The sequence below is a fragment of the Lates calcarifer genome, linkage group LG5 (genome assembly GCF_001640805.2).
Source record: "Lates calcarifer isolate ASB-BC8 linkage group LG5, TLL_Latcal_v3, whole genome shotgun sequence".
Classification (NCBI taxonomy): domain Eukaryota; kingdom Metazoa; phylum Chordata; class Actinopteri; family Centropomidae; genus Lates; species Lates calcarifer.
The window spans coordinates 12,512,334-12,536,115 of NC_066837.1; the positions used below are offsets into that span (position 1 = coordinate 12,512,334).

The window sequence follows — 23,782 nt, forward strand, 5'->3', positions numbered from 1 at the left end:
GGGGCCAGTGTATCAGCTCCCCCGCCCCCACTCTCCCTTCAACAAGCCTGGCCTCCTGTCTGTCTGTCTCTCTCTCACACATAGATTTATATATATATATATATATAGATAGATATACTCACTCTTTTTTGTCTTTTCATTACAAGAGAACATTTAGGAAAATATAATACAAAATTTAATACAAGAAATATAGACTACACTGGCTAGTATCACTTTTAGTGACAAGTAGCTTCTTTTGTATGCAAGTTTTTTTGTTTTGAGTCTTTTGTAGTTTTTTTTTTTTTTTTTTTGGTCAGACCTGCCATGGTGGATCGGCCCTTTATGTTTTTGAAGTGCCAGGACGCCAAGCTCTAAAGACTGCCACAGACTGAGGCCTAATGATTATTAAAATGGTCAGAGAGCAACAGAAGCGCCTCCTCCGTCAATAGTGACTATTGTGCATAAGTTATAGACAAGTTAGAGAAGAATTTCATCTACATTGGTCTTCAGCAGTACCCAGAAGCTCCAGAAACAGGTAACACTTAGCAGAGAGAGGAAAGTAAGTCTTGTTATAGAAATTAAAAGTTCAACTGAATGTGGTTAGTTTTCTAAAGTTAGCTAAAATCAGCCTCTACAGAGAACAAATCATTAGAGCTGGCCCTTTTTTTTTTCTTTTCCAAATTTACAGCTTTGACTTGTTAATTGGATCAACAACAACATAACAAAACAAAAATCCAGACACACATAAACACTGCTTGAAAAAGTGACAGAGCTGTGGAGAAATTCAAATTCTGGTTCGATGGCTTTGGGGAAAAGAGAAGGATCCATTAGTGAAAAAGAAAAAGGAGGACTGCCCCTTCTTCTGCAGGTCCACTCTCTGTAATCGCCCGCTTACCATCTACAGGGTAAAAGGGTAAAGGAAAAAAAGTCTCCCGAAACACCTCATGGTCCACCAGAGTCATTTTAACACTCCGAGGAAGCACCCGCCTCTTGTATTAATTGCTACATCAATTAGCTACTGAGACACAAGATTTCCATCAGTCTTTCAGGAATAGAGTTTTAGTTTTGAGGCGACTCCTTTTTTTTTGTTTGTTTGTTTGTTGTGACATAGTAGTCCATCCACACCATAGGGTGGTATAGTGTAGTGGTCAGTAGTGTGGAGTAGTGGTTAGGTGACCCAACCAGAGGGAGACATGAAGGTTTGGACAGTAACTGTACATCTATTTACATTCTTTCTTCTCTGCTGCAGCTCTGTCACTTTCTCAGTTTGTCTTTGGCCACAAATCGGCCTTATTTGGTGATAAAGATGTCATTCTGTACAAAAGTAGCTACTGAATAGGTCCTGTTTTTTGGTGACGCAGTTGCACAAGCGCAGCAATACACTGGCAGCATGCTGTAGAAATTAAAGGAATGATTCCACATTTTGAGAAATACACTTATTTTCTTTCTTGTTGACAAGTAGATGAGAAGATTGATGCCACGCTCTTGTCTGTGCATTAAGTATGAATCTGCAGCTAGTTAGCTTAGCTTAGCATAAAGACTGGAAACCGGGGGAAATAGCTAGCCTGAAATCCACCTACATGCACCGCCAAATCTCACTTCATATCTCTGTTTTTCAGGGGGGTCATGTGCCTGACTAACAGCAACTTAAGCAGTTTTAAACTTGAGTTCATGTATACATTAAACAAACAAGATGTAACATGCTGTTTAGTGAGCTTTGCTCTGCGGCTAGCAGATTTTTAGCTTTGAACAAGCTAGCTGTTTCCCCTCATTTCCAGTCTTCATGCTAAGCTAAGCTAACTGGCTGTTTTCTCCAGCTCCATATTGAACAGATGAAAATGACAGTGCCATCAATCTTCTCATCTAACTCTCAGAAAGAAAAAAAAGAAACAAGTTCCCCAAAACGTCAAACTGTTCCTTTAAACTTCAATTTCTCAGCAGTCGAACATTTCAAGGAACGAGGAGGAAATCTGCAACAGCTACTCCTGTAAATCTTATTGTGTAAAAGGAAGATTCTGTGTGATGAAAAAATTACTTTCGAGGTCCCAGTGTTGCATATATTGCAGAACAGGCAGAAGTGCTCTACCTTTAACATCACAGACTGAATGCAGAGCTTTGCCTGTGAATTATTGCCACATGAAGATGACACGAAGCTTATATTTCATTTCTGACCTCTCTTAAACTCCCTTGCTTGGTTTTCCTCTCCTGCACGCACACACACACGTACACTCACACACACAAAATCCTGATTAACAAGTCAGAGCTGTCCACCACACCACAGAAGTCCCCAATAAAAACCACAAACTCTGCTTTGCGCTCTCCGAGCCTGCGGCAACACTGTGGTAGGGGTTGTGAGGGCAGTGGGAGGGCAGGGCGTGTCAGGAGGGGCAGGGTCAGGCAGGACACAGTAGGGTGAGGTAGGGTCAGTGGTCGAGGGAAAGCGGGTGGGGGGGCATACAGGAAGGCTTGAGTGGCATTTCAGCCCCATGTGCTTCCTGGAGAACCCGGGGCCAGGAAAGGAGGAACAGGTTCAGGGTGTCAGGGTGTACCGCCATTGTGGACTGGTCTGATGTAGGTAGTGGGCGGCGTTGGCAATTGCAGGGAAGGTGGGGTGAGGGGTGAGGAGAAGCACGGGTGAGGAAGCCGGTGGGGAGACGGATGGTCGCGCGGTGTCTAACAGTGGTGCGGCTGCAGTCTGTGGGAATGTGTGGCTGTGTAGCTGGTGTCGCTGGAGCTGCTCTGGAGGCTGTAGTGGTCCTCCTCCTCGCCGTCGCTGATGCTGTCCACACTGTCCGCCTCAACGGGGGTGAACTCTGTGCCCTCGATGTCCACCTCTGCACACAAAAAGAAAATACACATGGTTATTTTCAGCACTGTTTAAAAACAGCACAAGAGAGAGGAAACTGTTTATTTCCACCCAACCGTGGGCATATTTATTAGGGGGCCTGCTGCGCCTGTGGATTAAACCCGGATTTAGGCAGCCATTAACTCTGGGCAAACAGGCAGATCTTTGTGCTCCCACAGCTAATCCCCATCCATTGATAAACAACTGCATGTGTGTTTACCTCATCTAGGATTAGTAAACATACAGTGCAACAGTCAGAGGAGCCTGTGACGCTAGCGAGCAGCAGATGCACCTTAAAGCTCAGGTTACGTTCGAAAAGAATCAGATAGTACAACGTGTGGTCTGAGAACGTCCAAAGACAAAAGTGTTAATCGCCGTTCTTTGCGGCCACACGTGAAGGTTGGGGTGACACACAGCTGGCCAGTCGCAGCAGAAGTCTCATGGTGGGGTTTCAGGATAATGGTATTCAAACAGAGTCAACAATAGTGGACAGAAAAGAAACAGATTACTGTTTGTACTTATATAATTTCTGCAGATGAGACAGACAAAGTTGTTGAGCTTTATGGACCACACTAACAACGAGTCCCCCAGTGTCAGTAGCTGAAGAGGAGAGCTAGACTTCTTTATCTGCAGTCAGAGGTATTAACCTTTAACCTGCCCTGCAAACAAGGCCGGGGCTAATAATCGTGTGGCTTTTCACTTGGATAACAGCTCAGAGTTTATCAGAGGACAACGAGAGGACTGCAAGCAGCCAAACAGCCCTGGCTGAGCTGTGTTGAGAAGTTATTTGCAAACAGATACAGCTTCAGGGTATGCAGTGTACGTGTCAAGACCAGTCTGAGTTGAGCTGTCGTTAACGATTTGCATCAAATGTGGGGGTGATCTCCATTTTATTTACATTACTGTCTCAGTTCTGCTGTCTTTATGCCGCTGCAGAGGCATGCACGTCTGCATGTATGGATGTGCTTGTCATATTGCAGTTTAACGACCACGTTTACTGTTTAAAGCCGGCGCACCTTGCTCAGAGTCGGTGGAGATGGTGGAGCCCATGCTGTCAGTGCGGATGCGCTCCACAGATCCCGACACAGAGAGCTGCTCCAGACGGCGTTTGAGGTAGCGGTGCTCTCTCTGCAGCTGCTCCTTCACATTTAAAGCCTTCCTGTCCTGCTCCTCCAGCTTCTGCAGGGAACACAAACACAACAGGAAACAATGATCATGTTCACTTGACCCAGACACCTCCATCTGCAACTGTATACCTGTATACTGTGTGATTATTATTCATATTTAATCATTTCTTTCAGGGTTTTTTTTCATTCTCCGGTGATACATTTTGTTTGGCCTGGCACTAGGGAACACAAATGTGCTTCATAAAAATATCTTTTTCACTAAATAAACTCTTTGATTTACAGTAAAAGGCAATAAAAAAACAAGTAGGGCATGTAACAGAAGTAGTAAACCATGTACTTCCTACTGTGATTACCATGTTGTTTTATAATTAGTGTTACTGTTCTCGCTCTTTGCTGGGATATAGATTCATATTATATAATACAGATGGTTTTACTGATGTTATCATATAAATGTCAAAGCCCGTGAAACCAGTTTTGTTTTCTATCATCTCCTCCCACTCAGACCTCTGCCAAAGCTGCAAAAGAGTGTAATTGAACAACAACAAAATTTCTATATGTAATGGGGAAGTGGGCAAGTGTCAGTGTGAGGTTTGCAGGTTAGAAAGTAAAAATAAATGTAAACTCTTGTCAAAGTTTGACTCAATGTGGGATTAGATTTTTCACTTATTTTGCATATGAAAGTTTTCAGTGGTGAATCAAAGCGAAGTCAAACACACGTGGCCCCTTGTGATACGAGAAGGCACAACACGGTGACGAGAATTAGCGCAGATCGACTGAGCAGAGAGGACATGCATGATAAACAGGAAATGAAGGGTTAAAACTCGCTATGTCTGGATTTTCCACCAACCACACTGTTGCTGCTTGTAAACAGCCAGATCAGTACAGCGTGTCCTGAGCTGTACTTAGATTTACAGCTCATCCTCCTCGTGGCAAGGTTTAGAATCAAATATCCTGCAAGACCTGATGTTTTAACTTTCATAAGGCCTCCTCTGTCACTGGACCTGCTGCACACTCTTTTCAAGTATTTTTTGTACACCAGTTGTGTGTGTGAGCTGAAACAGTTAATGAACCATGGAGGAGGAGTTGGCCTTAAACAAACCGAACATCCAATTATCTCCATTCACATATCTTAAGATCAGCCACCAAATGTCCTGTATATCCCTCTCTGTTGACTCATTTGTTAAGGGTTTCCTTTCAATCTTGGGAGCAATTTTTTCTGGCAGTCCCTGGGCTGCTCTGATTGAAAGATTAGAAAACAATATACCACTTAAAGAAGGCAGGGGAGAAAACCAAACAGCTACAAGAGATGGGAGAAGTAGAGCATGACTTTGGTGCTCATGATGCTCAAGAAAAGGACAAGTTGGATTTTTCATGGAGAATTTCATCTCAGTTGTGCACTAGAACTGCAGCTAACACTTATTTTCACTCTTTTTTCTTCAGAAATTGTTTTTTTTTTTTTTTGTTAGTCTTGAATTTTTCTGAATTCGTCTGAATTTGTCAATTTTCTGTCAATCCTCTAATAAATTATGGTTCTGATCAAACAGACGCAAACCAAAACAAACAAGTTGTGCACTCAGGCCCATCTCAGGTATTTTATTTTTTCATTCAAGTACCTTGATGTGCATCTTGGCCCTTTTCAGCAAGCTCAGTGTGGTGTGTCTTGTGCTGTCTGGACCCAAAGGCACCAGTTTCTTCAACTGCTCCAAGTACAGCCGTAGTTTGGCACGTCTGCAAACACACAAGCACGGGGTGAGTCAGCACACATCCACCAGCAGAGAAATGAAAAAGCTACCTACACAAGCAGACTGACAAGAGCTTATCCACGCATCCCTGAGGGGCAGAAACAAACACTTGTATACAATGACTTTCATGTCCTTTTCTTGCACCGGAAAATATATAAAGGTAGTGAGCATGGTGACTGAATTCAACATGATCAGAGGGTGATGATTTGCAGAACTGGTTTCAGTTGTGACTTTAGGCTTGACCATGAGACGCTGTGTTCAAAGGGTTGTGGGAGTGAACAGTCTCACTGGTTACACATGTTCAAAGCTTGCAGAGGCGCCAGCAAACCACTTTCAAATCTGTGTTGTTCTGCTGACAAATGTCCTCATCCACCTCGAGTACTGCCTACTATAGTACATTCACACTGTGAATCTTTTACCAACCTAAATTTACTCTCACGGTTTCCTATAAATAAACAGTCTGGATCCCATGTAATTAACTGAGAAGAGAAACACCAACCAATGATATCTGCCCAGATAATCAAAGAAACAATCAGTTCAGCACAGAGGTCCAGAGTAACTGGTCATGCTGTAACTAATCCAGACAAACAAATATCAAAAGTAAATCAGCAGAGAGAGGAAATGTCATATACTTATGCAGTTACAAAAGACACCCACACATGACACACATTCAAAGAGCCACACAGGGCCTTAGCCTGGAGACTTTCCTGTTTTTAGAAAAAGTATATTTATGTAACCCTAGTCTGTGTGACTAAATTTGGCAAATGTTGTAGTGTCTTCACATCCTTGCACTGCACAAACAATCTACTCACTATTACTAATGTGTATAGAATACCTTAGTGCAACATACTGACCTCAGTATGACCCTCAGCTGTCCGTCTCAGCTCTCTACTGGACAGTGGACTGGACTGTGTTTGGCTGATGCCAAAAAATTGAACCCTAAAACTGTGCCCTAAAACTGAGGGTGAGTCCTTGAACAAACAGTCACCAGGTGCAAAATTCATTATTAACCAAAATGGCCGCCATGGGAAGCTTCTCATCTGTGCTGATGACGCTGATGGCTGAACTGAAGACACAAACTGTGACCCCAGGAAAAACCGCATCCCTGCCAAAGCCCTACAGGCCAGCGACCCTGGATTTACAAGTAAACACTCAGTGGATGCAGCATTTTGGATGTTTGATTCAGTGGCAGTGGCAAAGTTAATCTCTGTGTGGTTACGGAGCGACTTTGTATGGATATTGTACATTATTTGAAAGGCCTGCTTTTATTCACAACATTTTTATCAGCAGATTACCTCCCCTCTCTGTCCTTGGTCTATTCAAATTTCTTCATAAAGGCCTTTCAATCCTCCATTAGTCAAGCTAGTCCATGAACCATTTCTTTGTTCTGAGCTAGCCTTCCCCCTTTTCTCCCATTCCTTTGGCTAACTCCAGCTGAACGGTAAACAAACTCCAACAATGCAAGGTCTCCACTGGCCATCGCTGCGACCACAATAAACCTAATCAGAGAAATGAAACTCTGAGGGGCTGGCTGTGGAGCCGAGCACACAGGAGACCAAAACTAGTGCACAAGAACACACTCTTTACACATGCACAGTCTTTTCCCTGTTTTTTCAGGAAGGGCGTCACCTGTGTTTTTCACATAAAGCAAGACCCTCTCAGTAGCGCTGTTTGTTTCAGTTAGGGGTCAGCCGGAGATGGCCTGTGGGCCACAAGAGAGTCTCAAGGACTAAATATAATAATAAGTCCTAAATAATAAATGCGTCTTTCATTTTTAGGGATTTGATTGTAGCTAGAAAAATACACCTGGTGTTTAATGCTAATTGGATTTGAGCGATTTTTGTAGCGAATGCACCCTCAATCCCCTCTCTACCTCTCTACAGGTGCATACAGGCGTTTCCCAAAAAAAAAAAAAAAAAGGGCGTGTGAAAGTGCACTCGTTCTTTTATTTCCTCCTCTCCCAGGGGGCAATTCCACCTCCCCCCATCCGCTGAGCCCCTCCACCCCTCTGCTCCACCCTGCCAACACCAACACACCCTGGTCCCACTGCAAAACAAGTGTCTTCTGAGGACAGGGGTGGGGGCCCACCTCCAACCTGCCCCTGTCGAGCCACATGAAGCACTTGGAGTCCAGCCAGGGGAAGCGGGCAGGAAGGAGCTGGGGGTCCGCGGCAGAGATGGGGGAGGAGGGGGGGTAGGTGGGGAGGGTGTTTTTTTGGAAGGGAGTGGGGTCCGAGCTAGTGGATGACTTTCTCTTGGGTTGAAAAAAGGGCTCTTTGAGTGCAGTGTGCTCAGCTGCACCAGGCAGCACTCCATACACATCATCCAAAGGGTAACTTGAGCCAATGGGCAACCATCTTGCACCCCCCTCAACCCCCCACCCCCCTTCCCTCCGCTCCCCTCACTCTCCCTCTCTTGTAATGAAAAACAAAAACAAGGCGTTCCCCCAAATACTCTGCCTGACTACCCACCACCACCACCACCACCACCACCCTCAATGCCAACTCTGGCATTTTTACTGACTTATTCATCACAGGCCCCACCTGTATGCTCACCGCATATTTTACCTGGCATGCACTGGGCTGAAATGTGCACAGATGCACTTTCACCATTGCTTTTACCACATGAAAATAAAATGAATGTCTCCACTGTTTGGCATTCAAGCCCTCAGATATACCGCTTCTTTTCACTGCACCCTAAATCAAAAGCAGACAACTTGCCACTCAAGAACAGCGCTGACCTGGCGGCAAACCTATACCAGAGGTGCTGGTAAGCAAAGTTTTTAACCTTTTGATGCAACTAGGCTAGCTGTTTCCCCCTGTTCCTAGTCTTTATACTAAGCTAAGCTAACCAGCTGCTGGTTGTTGCTTCATATTTACCATACAGACATGAGAGTGGTATCGATTTTCTCATCTAATGTCTAAGAAAGTGAACTACTACTTTAAAAGCTGGGATACATGTCTGGTTTCCCTATAGCAAAAGAAATACCACTTCTCACATTTCTCTGCAGCTCCTCCCTCTTAATGTTGACAACAATACACTGTTTTTCTATCACTTTAGCTTCAACAGGATCTGGGCAGAGCCTCTCTCTCGTCCTGTGTCATGCACGAAATGAAACACGTCTTCCTTCTATCTTCCTTCTTGTGACTCTGTCTAAGTAAAGCTTCATGTTTCTAATGCATATCGATAAGACGTGACCTGGTTAAACATGGCAGTGTGTCCCTGACAGCCCACCCCACCCTCCACCCTCCCAAGCAGCACGTGTTCCCCCACCGCGAGACACTCTCGCTATCTTTCTTCAAGAGCGCACAGCTGATTTGGAGTTAGGACCCTCCCTCACTCACATTTGTTATTCCTAAGCCAAGCCCTGGTCACGCAATGTTTATCAGATTGCCTCAAAAAGCCATGCACCAGGCATGACAGAGAGCAGACAATTTGCATGGTCCTGAATCACATCAAATTTTCCAATTTGTCTGGGGTGAAAATGGGACTGTCTTTGATATTCCAGTCATGAATAGTTGGTGTTAAGGCAGATTTCTGGTTTGTGTGACACATAGTGCAAAAGTTAAGATTTCATTATACTGTGTGTGCAACAGTCACTTGAAAACAGCAACATTATTCTCTGAGAATGGAAATTGCTAAAACTGCAAAAACAAAATGGGCTGTAATTTCTCTGCATTGGAGGATTTACTAGTAAATCTGCAATTTGATTTGCTCTGGAGTCGTGTCTGCAGGGAAATGACCACCTGACTGTTCTCACGTGCGGAGTACCACGGGACGATTTGTGTCTGATCTCCAGCCCCCACCCCACCCCCCCGCCACCTCCTCTTCCTCCTCCATCAGGGGCTCAGTGCCAAAACAAAGCAAAGACAGAGGAGAAAATAAAAGGAACTTTTGCTCAGAAAGCTGCACACTGCTGAAACTGGAACAAGCTATTTAAACTGCTGATTTATGCTCCAAGGTTACTGTGTACAGACCGGGTCTTTCTCACAGATCCTGCTCACACTTCGGGACTTGGAAGGAGAACAAGCATGAAATATCTTGTTTTGCTGCTCGAGTTAAAGACGAGCGATGCAGCTACAGCAGCCTGTGTATGTATATATGGATGAGCAGTTTTACAGTGTCCACACGCACACACACACACACACACAAATGGTTCTGCACACACACTGTTCTGGTGACATTAGTGTGTCCTGCAACTGCCAACGCTCTGGGATTACGGATCTATCGGCACACAAAGAGCTGCAGGGCCTGAGAAGGCGAGCTAGTGCAAACAACGGGCCTTCACTCACTGCACTGTTTAATGAGCTCGCTGCAGCCCGGCGCATTCCTCAACCCATACGCACAGGACCGAGTGGCTTGTCTGGCACAGAGCCAAACCCACTAAACTAAGGTCAAAGGTCATCAGGAGACACCACTGCAATGTTTCCCTGTGACTCAGTTTGTTCCCTGCTGGGTTAAAGGAAAAGAAAACGCGATACCAGGCCTCTGTTGCTGTTTAGACGTGAGCCCACAAGACACCAGCATGGGGGACGCACTGCCTGGTCAGCTCTGCTTTAAGGCGGAAATTTAATCTCAAAACACCATGTATCAATTTGGAGGCTTTGTCTCTAAATTAAAGATGATCTAATCTGTGTTTTTAAGGGTTTAAAGGATAATCCCAGCTCATTACAATTTGGATCTTACAGTATTTTTTTAAAAAATAGTTTTAGCCACCATTCTTATCAGTAATAATGACACTGCATTCATCAGGTTAATTGCTAAGATCTGGAAATACAGCAATGTTGCTAGGAAGAAGTGTGACCTGCTGTATTTTCCACAAAACTGCAATCAGGGACAATTACCAACATTTTGGACGCCCTCACTTTCAAGTTCTAAATCAAAACCAAAACTACAAAAGTAAGATGATGTATTAAGCTAGAATTGCACTTAAAGCTTCTTTCTATCTGGTTTTATTTGTTTATTCTGTAGGGACAATCACTGAGTAACACTGGGTTTACACTTATACTGTTCGATATATTATTCTGTAACAAAACAAATGAAGGCATTTTTTTTCTTAATTTTATGGTAGGATACAAAAAAATGCACCAAAACTTCTCCACAACTTTCTGCATCTGGCTCCCTGTTTTCAGTGTGGCTCTGTTATGTGAAGTGAAAGTGGGGGCTGCATTGCGTGAGTGTGGATCACCATGGTGAGTTGGTGGAGGTTGGGGTTGTCAGTGGAGTGGTTCCACATCTGGCTGGCAGGTTTCTGGGGAGTATGAGGCAGATGGAGGGAGGTTTGAGTTGGTGAGGGGCCCTACCCAGGGACCAGCCGACAAAAAACACACACACACACACACACACACACACACACACACACACACACACACTAGGCCTTTCAGCAGCCCACTTCATCAGTCTCGCTGTCACCCACCAGCCCTGCCCCTGAACGTGTTTACATTTAACAGAGATCTGATGTGCCGTCTCTGAAAATCTAGAGGGTAGAAAAAACAAGACGGCGCTGAAGCAGCTCATGTGAAACTGTGTGGAGTGGTTTGCCACGCTGCCCACGCCAGCGAGACATGAGACACACGCACAGAGGCGCAGGGAGACACGGGAGGCTTTCATCACGCTGAAATGAAATGTCAGTCATCTGGGACAAACTGTATTTGTTTTCTGTCGTCGAGGATGCCACACCCACCCACTGTGTGCAGCGACAATTGCGAGGTGAGACAGAAGGATACAAGGCCCCCATAAACACATTCTCCTGGCAGCAGGAACATGGAGCCTGCTCTCACATGACTCCGCTCTCACACGCAAACAGAAACTTGAACACACCACAACAGGAGCACAGACAGTGGGAGGGACCCAGTTACACTACTCATGGAATTACTCTAAAGGAAGAGGAGCATGTTTGACTGGTGATTAAACAACAGGAAACTGCAGAATTAGGCAGTTTGTTGTTCACTCGTAGTAGTAGTACTTCCACAAAACAAACTGGAATTTCCACTGGGTGTGCTAGGGAATGCCTAGTAATTAGGCTTTTTTTCATGCACTGAAACAATCCCCTGTGCGAGCATGGATCATTACAAAATCCCGTCCTCAGCAGAGCCAGCTTATAGTGGTGTTAACAGAAAAACAGATGTCAAACAGAATTTAAAGAGGAGAGCGTGTGAGCAAACAGAGAGGGGGGTCAAAAAACAGAGAAAGGCTTCCCTGTGCACCTCTGAATCATTTCAACACAATGTCAAATGACAGACCTGGACATTAATTGCCTTCCGCTGTGTGCATCGAAAAGTACATCTGCAAATGTTGGACGGACTAGCAGAGACAAGTTCAGCGAGCTCAATAAATACATTCCCCTGACACGAGGAGCTCTGGTTTTGTAATGAATCCTTGTCAATGATTAACACGGGCATGAGAGAAGATTCCAGCCTCCATGTTGACTGTTAAAGTTTGGCTGTTTACCTCAGAAAGGACGGTTATAGAGCAGAAAGGCGGGGTCTGATTTGAGGATCTGGACCCACCTAAAGGAGGGTCGCGAAATAAAGCTGAGAGGTCAAGAGATGATAAAAAAAAGGGAGGCATTTTTGCCACACAAAAAAGTCTGTCTTCAGTTTCCTCAAAAGTTAGTCTTTGGTTGGCTTCGTCCCAAACTGTAGAGTTATGCAACTTGTGACACGGAGTAATTTAAGGTGTCACAAGCCAAAAAGGCTGACAGCTGCTGTTTGAGAACATAAAACAACTAAAATAGAGAGGAGAGATTGATAAATGACCCACATGTCTGCAGCTCTAAACCACTCTATCAATGCATAAACAAAAAATAATTCTCCTGTGATCCCCTGCTGGCCAACAAAACAAGCAGCACTGAACACAGCTGTAGAGCATTCTAGTAATACTCCGCTAGCTTTGTGACCCCCTGTCCACCCAAAGACCCCCCTCCCCAAACCGCCTCTCTTACTTAACGCTACATTCCAGTGTATGTGTGCGTACTCTGTTGACCTAAATTTCAGACTGCCTGCTCGACACACAGAGCAGCCACGTCCTACACTGCCTCCCGTCCCTCCCTTAGACAACGCTCAAGAATGCCTTTGCCTCCTCCTCCTCCTTCTCCTCAGGCGCACAAGGCCCAGGACCAAACCATGAATGGTTCAGTCAACACACTTTGCTCCCTGCTCTCCTCCTTTTCACTTCTTTCTTTAGTGTTTTTTTTTTTTTTTTCATTTAAAAGAGCTGTGCACACCTTGTTAAAGTAGGTTCCATGCTGTTGTTTTTACGAGCATCAGCTGCTCTGTGGCTGTGAACCAAGTTTACTGACACAGAAATGCGGTGCACCCTGGAGCAAGCAGCTACACCTGAACGTTCTCACCTAAATGCAGGTCTACGCTGGCTACATTCACATATTCAAATATCTCTCTGTCAGTGCACATCCTCTACGGGCCTTATGTAAACACAGTCGTCCATAGAAAGCAAAAGTGCAGTGACAACAGCCGGGTTTGACCTGAGAAAGCTGAAGAACCTCTCAGCGCCCAGTGACCTCAGGGTGGAGAAATTCCACTTGTGACCTCTGCTGCTGACCTCCAGCTGTAGCATGTTTCTTATTCTTTGTGCACATGCAGCCGTTTCAGCAGTTACAACCCAGACTGTCCTAAGGCTATATCCACACACTGACTTCAGGAAATGTGTAACAACTTGGACAAACCCAGTCTGTCGTAAGGTTGGGCAATATGACAAAAGATTGTACAGAGATGACAGAACTGTATCAAACAGGGTAGATTTCCCTTTAATATAGAATCTGCTTGTATTATTCCACTGCAAGATTACTTTATGACAATTACGTTATATTGTAAATATATTGGATTTACAGGATTGCCATGATAAAAGATGCGGCACAACCCAAGTCCACTCTAACGTTAAATCAGCATTCACTGATTTCATGTTGCTACAAATGACTACATGGCCAACATGAGGCATAACGATGAGACCACAAACAGTACATCATTCATTACTCTAGTTTATTAACTGCCCATGCGAGCCTAGTGACTCCAGGTCACCACACACACACACGAGAAATGTAACTGACAGTGTGACATTTGAGGAAGTTAAGTACAAAAGCCACGTGCAATCATGTGAGCACATGAATGCCACACTAAAGCCATGCATACTAAAACCAAAACTACCGGGAATATAGAAACTTTCCACGCTTGCCACTCCAGCAGCCTGTGAGATGCAAACATGACATTTAACTCTTTCAAAATTCATTCATATTCGAAAGCAGAGTGTGGACAGCTTAACTTCGCAATGTGCAGTTTACAACCAGCATTAAAATGCAGATTAACAGACCCATCAAAACGTCTCCACATAACCTCACTGTCACTGGCACAGATGAATTTTGGCAGGAGGATCAGTAAAGAATGATAAAGGCCATCTGTGAGGAGGGAGCTCTGCCTTTCTCCTCCTTACTGCCTCAGGTTTCTGCTGACTCAGACACTTTTGAAGGGGGGGGGGGGTGTCAAAACAAGAGCAAGAATGAGGAGAAAGGGCAAAAAAACGATAACAGAAAAAACAGATGTGGTCTGTGGAGAAAGAGGGAGATGAAGAGTAGAAGGTACAGGGATGAAGTATCAGGGCTGTGGATGGTTCCCCCCTCCCACCACCATAACTCAAACTGCTCGGTGAGGTGGTGTTACTGCTGCCCAGTCCGGCCTATAGACACACACACACACACACACACATCAGCAGGCTTCACTCAAGGGGAAAGAGTACCTCAAAGCCAAATAAGTCATTCATCACAGCCGGGAGTAGAAGACACTGGGAGAGTAAATTTAATTAGAGAGAAGATTAGACCGTGACAAACTGAGAGCCTGCTCCTGTGTCCATGAAGTGTGTGTAAATTTAAAGTTAAGTTCAGGAGGTGTCACACAGTTGCTGCACATTATCTGCAGGGGAATATTCAGTGTATTGTAAGAGAATATTGTTTGTTGAAACCAATGTGCAAACTCTTGAGTGATCTCAGAAATGAAACTGAGAGCACCTGACGGCCATGGGTGGTGTTTGCGTCTGGAGAGATAAAAATAGATCTGTAAATCCTTTCCTCAATTTAGGTAAGCACTGCAAATCATGTCCAGTTGCCGGCCTTACGCGACTGGACTCAGATTTCCTGTAAACAGGTGATATGTGGGAAACAGAACATCTGTAGTTTCGCAATTTCTTGGCATGGCTAGAAAAGGAAACTTGTGGCGTGAACGAGTCGTCATAGGCGTAATCGAGAACTGGTGAATTCAGAAATGGGAAGGAAGCAATGCCATCGGAGACCAACCACACAGTAGCATTTGGTTTTCACAGAAACGTCAAGCTGATGCTCTGCAGCTCTGTCCTGTGCCAATGCAATGATGAGAGGGGGGAAGAAAAAAAAACCCTGCAGAGTCACCCTTGAGATAGTCTATACAGAGCTGTCACGGCTGCGCTCAGGCTGAGGCAGATAAGCAGGTTGTGTCAGGACAGGCGACCCTGTGGGACGGAGCTGGCATCCACCCAGACGTCTCACTCTGATAAGAGGACACAAATTTATACAGGGCGCCTCCTGAACGGCTACCAAGCCAGAAGTCAGTTTCATGAGAGACGCCTAGCATACAAAAGATCACTGAGCAGCAGCCGGAGAGCCTTATGTCCACGGGAGATGGAAAAATTTGGACAGAAACATATTTGGAAACTGTCACATTATACTTTGACATACTGGCTTAAAGTGAACAGATGATTTGAAAGTAAGGCTGGGTATCGACCTTCAATGATTTTTTGTTACCAACCAAAATCTGTCCCTAGAAAAGAGTTTCGAAAAAAAGAAAGGTGGCGTGTCTGGTTAGACTTGTAATCTTGTTTGTGATGATTTAGCTTTAAATCGAAAGCTTGTTTTAATTTAACTCTTTTGTTAAAAAACAAAATGGAGTTTCGTACAAATCTGTTTTATACTTTTAAAATTATAAATTTTGGTATTCATACTGAAAATCAGGTACATCAGGTTCTGGTATCTAAACCTGATTTTCATCTGTCACCTTGCGGACCTCAGGAACATACAGTAGAAGGATGTCTCTGTGCTACACATGAGTGAACAAAGACAGTGAGTCAGGGCTCAAACAGCAGCACCTCCCTGGAGGCGTCTGAGGGCGTGAGGGACATTGAACTTTAGGAAACAATACAGAAATTGCTGAAGGTTTAACATGGCTGAAGCTTTGACCGAATGTTCCAAACCAGTCACATGTCATTTAACTGGTTGGACAGGACAGCTGAGGACTTTTGGTCGTCTTACGAATCAGCAGCAGACAGACAGAGATCAAACAAGGACACTGAGATTCCTGTCAGTTTCATACCAGTGGGGTTGGCACGAATTACCTCTCTGCTTTCAGTTTCTCTCCAGATTACTATAAATCAGAGAAAATTGTGAAGAGGGACCATCGCAAGTTCTGACAAAACAAAGCGACATCTCCAGATCGGTTGTTTTGTCTGACCAACAGCCCAACGCCAAAAGATATTCCATATATGTGTGAGCAAATTTTTGCCACTTTTTGATAAATAAATCACTTAGACGCACATCAGAATTCTTTCTGGTTAATTTTCTGTTGTGAATTGTTTCAGGACTACATATATATATATATATATATATATATATATATATATACACACACACACATATATATACATATATATAAAATAGGTAAGTATAGACTACACACACATGCACTGTAGATGGCTGTGCCAAAGCCTGAAGTCACAGTTTCAACCTTTAACACCTGCATGTTGGAGTAATGACCTGTGTAATTTGAGGCCACGGGTCCAGACAGGGATTGAATCAGAATGCATTGTGTTGCAAATGATCACAATGATACCTTGTCACTGCAGGGGCCTGTCATTACAAATAAGTGGGTAGAAATTTCTCGTGAAAAACAGACACGGCTGGAAAAACGAAAAAAATAAGGCAGGAAAATGCTTCACTTGCAGAGTAACTTGCAGAGTTTTTATGTGTTTTATGTGTTATACCATTAATTACATCATGGCCAAAATGTTACTGTATAAGTCACATGTTTAATATAACAGTCATGACACTGCACTGTGTGTAAAAAAAAAAAAAAAAAAAATGTCTTTTTTAGAAACTTGTGGCCGTAGTGATGACAAGGGAAGTGAGTAAACTGATTATGGAACACTTTACTGGCACTTGCATTTGTCAGTTTGACTGGACGTCACTTCATTGCTAACTAACCACACCCCGTCATAGGACATGAGGTAACTGTGTCTCAACACCTGCAGCGTAATCAGCCAGGGGCCTTCTCTGTTGCATCTCAGAGGCCAGAGAGAGGAATATGTCCGCACTTGTTTCCCTCTGCTCTACACACATCCATTACTCACTCACCAGACATGTGACTGGCAAACCCCAATCCCTCTGTGTGGGTGACAGTGTGTCACGCACACACAGCCCAACACGCCCATCTCAGCCTCTGCTCTCATGCTGATAGTCACATCAGCTGTTTCCTAAATCCTCTCGGGCAGGCAGTTTTTATAAAGAGTCAGCTGGGGTGACCTTGATGCAAAAAAAGCACCAAAAAAATTAACAAGCTGTTTTACTACTTCTACAGAGCTTTTTTTTTTTTCTACAGCAGCTAGGTTTTCTTCTATGAAAAAAGGGGGGTTCCCTCCTGACAAGAAATCCCTTTGGATCTGTGAAGTCACTTCCCTTATTAATGAAGTCAAAACAGACGTCTGTGCCTTTAAAGAGCAAGGGTATCACATCACCATGAGCTGAGCGCTGTGCCCCAAGGGGAGGAAAAAAAAAAAAAGATGTTTCTGAGTTACAGTGAGGTGCATGCTGGGAGTAGTAAAGCGGGATCACTGTGTGTGTGTGTGTGTGTGTGTGTGTGTGTGTGTGTGTGCAGTTTCTGGCCTTCTCAGTTCAGAGATATGGCAGGCGAAGGCCAGATTCACTCCGCCTCCGCTCACAGCATCAGTCTGGGCAGGATTATCACATTACTGACAGGATTCCCCCTCCATACAAGGTAACGAGTTTCATCCGTGAAATGGAGACAGATCTAATCAACATGGAGGTGCTCTTTGAAATCAGCTTATTACCCGTTTTCAGACACGAGGAATTGATTGATTAAATCTCTTTCTCTTTGAGGTTGACCTCTGACAGAAATGTTTCTGACATTTACCTACAGCCAGCATCCCTTCACTTAACATGTTGGAATTCAGCAGTGCTGGGCAAAGATATGCACAAACATCAACATGAGACATGTGGTATGTCAAAGAACTTAAGATGTCATCTCACCTGTGTTTCTCCAGCTCATTGTGCGACGATCTGAAAGGGCAAACAGACAAAAGACAAAGATGAGTGTTGAGAAAGCGAACGCCAAAATTGCACAAACTTCAAATCACAAGCTATGAGAGTTAAAGTTGGATATAATGAATAATCCCAAGGTGAGGGGCTTGGTTAGTAAATGTTTTGATCTAAATGTAAGACAGATTAAAGTGAAACGTTTGGAAGACGGTGCCAAGTAACAGCAGATCTGAGAAACATTCAGGAAAAATGTGTCATGAGATCAAAGAAGGGCCTCGATTCTTCTCAGCTTTTTCCTTTCTGTCTGCCTCCAGGTGGCTCTAGGGCTTTTGAATTGTGTAGTTGCAACACAGGAAGAGATTCACTATTATAATAAGTCTAAAACAGACTGTATCTGTTGCATATTCATTCTGGTTTGGGGAATTAAGGGCACAGACGTGCAGAAACTTGGTCACACATTCTGGAAATAGACAACCATGACAACTGTGCAAAAGTGAAGCCAGATTCTTTAAAATCTTTTTCCATGTCTGTGTGACATGTGTCAGAGAGCGTGCAACAGAGGGCAAAAATGGCCCAGAGAGAGAGAGAGAGGAGAGAGAGCAGTATCTGTGACACTGCACAACAACCCCTCCACCCCACCACACACACAAACACACACACACACACCTCTTCCCTTCCCCTTTCTGCCTAGCACGCATACAAACAGCACGCACGCACTGCTGTTGCTGCTGCACACTGGCCTGAACAGCAGCATGGACACAGGATAAGAACTCTCTCAGACGTCTGGAGGCCCAAGACGCTGCAGAATTCCACAGCGGGTGGGCCACTCTGAGGAGAGTCTCTATTATGACGTGCAGTCGGGAGCAGCGAGGGCACCGCAGTCCATCTGAAACAGGCCCTCTGTTCATGAGACCGTCATGGATACCACAGCAATAAAAACAAAAACAGCGACAACAAAGGGCCAGACTGACAACAAGCCTTTTCAGATTTTCCACTGTTTGAGAGCCCTCGAGCTCCTGAAGCAGTGGTTCCCACAGCTGTGCTGGGGTGGGGGGTGGGGACACAACAAGAGCATCTGCACGGCGACGTTGACCTGTGCAACTGGGAAAGTGTGGCGCCTGCACAAAATCATTCAAGAGGGTGCACAGGATGTTGCACTGCTGCTAATAACCTGATCCAAAAGGCCAACAAAGACTTTTAATCCATCATGGGGGAAGTTGGGAAACCAGGGGAAGGTCCCAGTCAAAGCACAGTTCATGACCAGGAAATCATACAGTGAATTTCAGAGGAAGAGAATGAACATGGACCTGTAATAACAGCAGGTTAACACACACCTTTACATGTTATGTAAAAGGACGGTGTGGCATGCAAAGATCTGATGTCATAAACTGGGCCCTGATGATCAAAGGCTTGTAAATTAGGCTTATATCACCTTTTATATGGGATGTTAAACTGCCAAAGCTCAAACTCTGAGTACCCCGTGTTCATTTTCCCACATTCACAGGAATCACAGTTTCCAAGGATGCTTGTCATCTGGGATATTTATATTTTTAATTCCATATCTACTGTGACAGGGAGGTGAAGCAAGAAAATTTTCACTTATAAATTTCTGGGTGTCTCTCTCTTTTTTTAGAAGTGTTTTGATTTAACAACAGCCTGCGAGTAAACAGGGATACTCCACCAGGGTTTCTTCTGTCTGTGTGCAGAAATAGACTCCCAACTGATGTTTTTTTTTTTTTCACATGCCCTGGATAGTGCAATATTGCAAAACGTGTTATCTTGTTTTAATTTGAAGATTTGATTAGGAAATCAAACACTGTAACACCCGTTATTGGTGCAACAAAGCAAACATTGCACTTTTTAACAAACAGCCAGATTCTACTAAACTGAAACTACAGTTTCAGTTCAAACATGAAACATGTTTTTACTTCACTAACCCACCACCACCCACCCCACCTCCTCCAGCATCCTGTTGATACTTTAAAAAAACTGCGGGAGAGTGGTAGGAGAGTATAAAGGGAGCTGGGGAATTTGCCCTGTTTTTCTTACAGTTAAGAGAAAAAGGAGGGAAAAGCAGGTCTAGTTCATGAAACCCAGTGAGCTGTGCTTGTCACTGTGTGTAGGTGTCTGCTTTGGCCACCACACCCACCTGCCACATTGCCACACACACCCCTCACCCACACACACACTTAATTATCTTAGTCTGTTAGAGATTGTATCAGAGGAATGTGGAGGAGACTGCATTCTCATTTCTGACTAATGGATACAAATAAAAATAAACTTACGTGTAGTTTACAAATCTACACTCCTAAAAAAAGGAGTGTAAATACAATAGTCATACCACAGATTAACATACTGTTTGAGTAATTATGTAACACTGAGACTCATTATTCAGGAAATCAGGTTCACTGCGCTCTTTTAAACTAATAATAGCCAACAGCCATTTTTTTCATCAGATTTTAACATGCCACTCTTCCTGGAAATAAACTGGACTGACCAGGACTAACAATGCAAATGTTTCACCAAAAACACATTTACTGTAAATCATAGTTACTTGATGAACATTTGACTGACTCTGAATGACTTCACTGTTGCACACCTAGATGAAATAACCTTGTAAAAACTTGCATGTAAGTCTCAGGCATGAAAGTCTCCAAATGTGGGTGTGAATTCAAGAGAAGGAGGGATGTTTCCCACATTGACACTATCATTGTTGCAATGCTATTTTACACCAAGGTCCATCGGGTGTGTCAGATATCCAAAGACCAGTGCTAGGTAGGATTAGTAGATTAATCCAAGAAAAATTAATCGTCACCTATTATTTCAGTAGGTTTTCAAGCAAAAAACGCCCCACGCTCTGTGGTCTCAACCTCTCAAATGTGAATATCTTCAAGTTTTGGACTGATTGGATAACACAAGGATATTTGACAGACAAAACATTAAATCAATTAATGGATTAGCCAAGAAAGTAACTGGCAGATGAAGTGACTGTGAAACTACAGTCTCACAATTGGTGACTCTCCTACTGCCACTCCTGCAGGCCTTTTCATTTTAGAGGTAGAGAATTAAATGTTATCCAGCTGATGTTTAAATGACCTTTAATCAGCTGTCCAACCGGTCTTGAGAGAGAGAGAGAGAGAGAGAGAGAGAGAGAGAGAGAGAGAGAGAACAGGACTGAACCGAAACTGAAACTTCGATGTATTTACGTATGTAAAGTAATTCCCTGTAATTATTATGCCCTTGCAGCGATGTCTTATTAGTTTTAGACTCTGACGCATTTAAATGGTGTCATACCCGTAATGAATGTGTGTTAATTAAAGTTTCACGAGGAGAGAAAACCAGTCGATACTCTGATCAGAAGCTTCGATCTACGTTGTCACAGTCAACTCTGTGAGTGTGTCTGAGTGTGAAGGAGAAAGTGCAGGACAATCTAAGTAAGATATAAGACATTTGCTTTCATTTCCCATCACACACACACATACACAGAGACACATACATACAAATCACACCAACCACATGAAAAAGAGGGCATTTCAAAGCTTTGCACAGGTGAAAGAATGGTAGCCGTGCGAGACAGCGTGCAAAAACGAAAGGTTATATGCATGTCGGGTGTATTTTCTCTCAGCATGGAAAGGTTTTTTTAGGTGTGTGTTTGTGTGTGTGAACCAGAGAGAGAGAGAGAGAGAGAGAGAGAGAGAGAGAGAGAGAGCAGCAGAGTTGACAGTGTACGCGTGGCAGTGTTTATTGGAGGGACCAAAACAGAGAGCCCAGCCCAGGCAGGCAGCAAGAAAGATGGCAGTGTGCATGAAAACAGCTCTCCTACACCATGTCTGTGCGTGTGTTTCAGTAAGCTGGCACGGACACAAACATGTAATAAAAAGAATCAGGAAATATATTTACCTATTGTTCTGAGTTTTTCTGGAAATTGGCGAGGCTTTCGTTTTCTTTCTGGAAAAGTCGCTACTGTACGGTAAAACAGACGCATAACCGTGTTCTGCCTCTATATGGACACAGAAAACAAAATGAATGAAGTTAATATAATTGTCATGTCTGCAAGAATTAATTTTAAAAAGTAAGCTGCTAATGAGTCGTGTAGGGAAACTGTGAAACATGGAAAAGCTACAGAGGCTAAATGTCAATTCCGGAGGAACAATTCATCCATATAGCTTCCAATACATCCACTTAGCATTGTATATCCTTCAGCAAGGTTTATATTTTACACAGCCAAGATTACACGGCCATTTAAGAGTATCTGTCATTATGATACTAGCTACTATTTTCAATGTCATTCTTGTTTACTCATTTCTCTACTAAAAATACTGCACTCTGACTGTATATACCGTCTGCCTTTTATCAGAAATAATCCAAACACTGCTCACAAATATATGACATCCTTTAAATAACGAACTACAGTTATTCCTATTTAGCATTTAGGCTACTGAGTCCAGTTTGCACCCAATCGTCTGGTCTATGTCCCATTGTCTGTAAAGTGACATCATACCTGCACTACGGCAGGGCACGTTAAAACTTCACATATGATAAAACCGTGAAGCTAGCTGCCACCCTAAATCTCCATTCACAAAATAGTCACGAGCGTAGAAATGCTGTCAACTTGTCAATTTAGCTTGAAATACCTCTGTCTCTTCTTTCCAAGTACTCTGCAGCCTCCAGCAGAATTAAAAGAGAATTAAGTTCCATCCTGTTGTTGTCTTGTTATAAAAATAGAAACAATCTATTTACACAAATGTACAAGTCATAAAATAATGGAATGGTAATTTAAAAAACTGTTTCAGAGCGATGTGTGCTCGCCGATATATTCACTTCTGAGTCCTTGGTTGACTCCAAACTACAGTATCAACAGCACCTAACTAAAACTCAGCGAGGTGAGTGATCGTGAATCTGTCCAATAAGAAAAGCCTGCAGGCGGGTTCTCCGGGTGTGTTATAACCAATCAGAAGGTCGTAAAGGGCGAGATGCGATTTGATTGGCGTGAGAGAATAAAAGTCATCAGGGACATACCCTAGCAACAGCCTAAGTGACCCGCCCCCTCCGTAGCTGATTGGCTTGACAAGCAGATAAGCTTCCACTGATTGGCTGAGATGAATCCTGGGCGTGTGTCATAGTTGAATTTGGGGTGTTGTTGTGGTTGCCAAATTTGAACTTCTCAAAAGTATGCTTTTTGATTTGAACCGAAAATTAAACTACATTCCAGGGCCATTCAGTCAAAAAGTCTCTTTTATATACGTCAGCTATTTCTCATAAGACTGTGTGGCAGTGCAGATTTACCCACAGCGTTTGTGTTTTGTGTTCATTTCCTGTCCAGCTCATTATGAAAGTCTTGTATGAGGCTGCAAAAACAGAATTGGGTTATGACTAGGAAATGTAAAGTTGCAAAACACACATTAACTTAAACTTTTATTATATGTACATTGTCTCAACAGAGTTTGCAGCATGGTTGTACTGAAGAAACACTCTCTTCAAACAACCAGAGCGGAGGCAAAGTCATTATTTTGAAATCACAGGTGAGTCTCAGTTCTTGGCTATGAAGTGCAATTTAATCCCAAGTCATACACTTTGTATTTGGAGTCCTAAACAATTCATTATGCATCCTTGACCAGATGAAGCTAATACTAATTAAAATTTACAAATAGAACAGTAAATTTGAAGAAATAATGATTTAAAAAAAAAAAAATCTAATTTATTACTTACAAATAAACTAGAACATTTAAAAACTGAGTCAATTATGTAACTGTTGATCACACAGAAAATTATTTACAATAATT

At 43.4% G+C, this 23,782-nt stretch overlaps 1 protein-coding gene across 1 annotated transcript; it reads right to left on the reverse strand.

Moving 5' to 3' along the window:
* Positions 1 to 263: 263 nt before the first annotated feature.
* mxd4 (MAX dimerization protein 4) lies at positions 264 to 22,836 on the reverse strand. Its single transcript, XM_018695816.2, has 6 exons — positions 22,634 to 22,836; positions 21,900 to 21,999; positions 17,991 to 18,020; positions 5,565 to 5,679; positions 3,841 to 4,003; positions 264 to 2,813 (listed from the first exon to the last, which is right to left on the reverse strand). Exons 1-6 carry the CDS (start codon positions 22,695 to 22,697, stop codon positions 2,653 to 2,655), a joined length of 633 nt encoding a protein of 210 aa, XP_018551332.1. The 5' UTR covers positions 22,698 to 22,836; the 3' UTR covers positions 264 to 2,652.
* Between the last annotated feature and the right edge of the window lie 946 nt (positions 22,837 to 23,782).

What these genes read in the sequence shown, in the direction of transcription:
- mxd4 (XM_018695816.2), bottom strand. Translation starts at nt 22,697, where the DNA reads ATGGAACTTAATTCTCTTTTAATTCTGCTGGAGGCTGCAGAGTACTTG. An exon ending in CTTGGAAAGAAGAGACAGAG is followed by an intron (nt 22,000 to 22,633) that starts GTATTTCAAGCT and finishes GTGTCCATATAG; the next exon opens with AGGCAGAACACGGTTATGCG. An exon ending in CTCCACCGACTCTGAGCAAG is followed by an intron (nt 2,814 to 3,840) that starts GTGCGCCGGCTT and finishes TTTTGTGTGCAG; the next exon opens with AGGTGGACATCGAGGGCACA.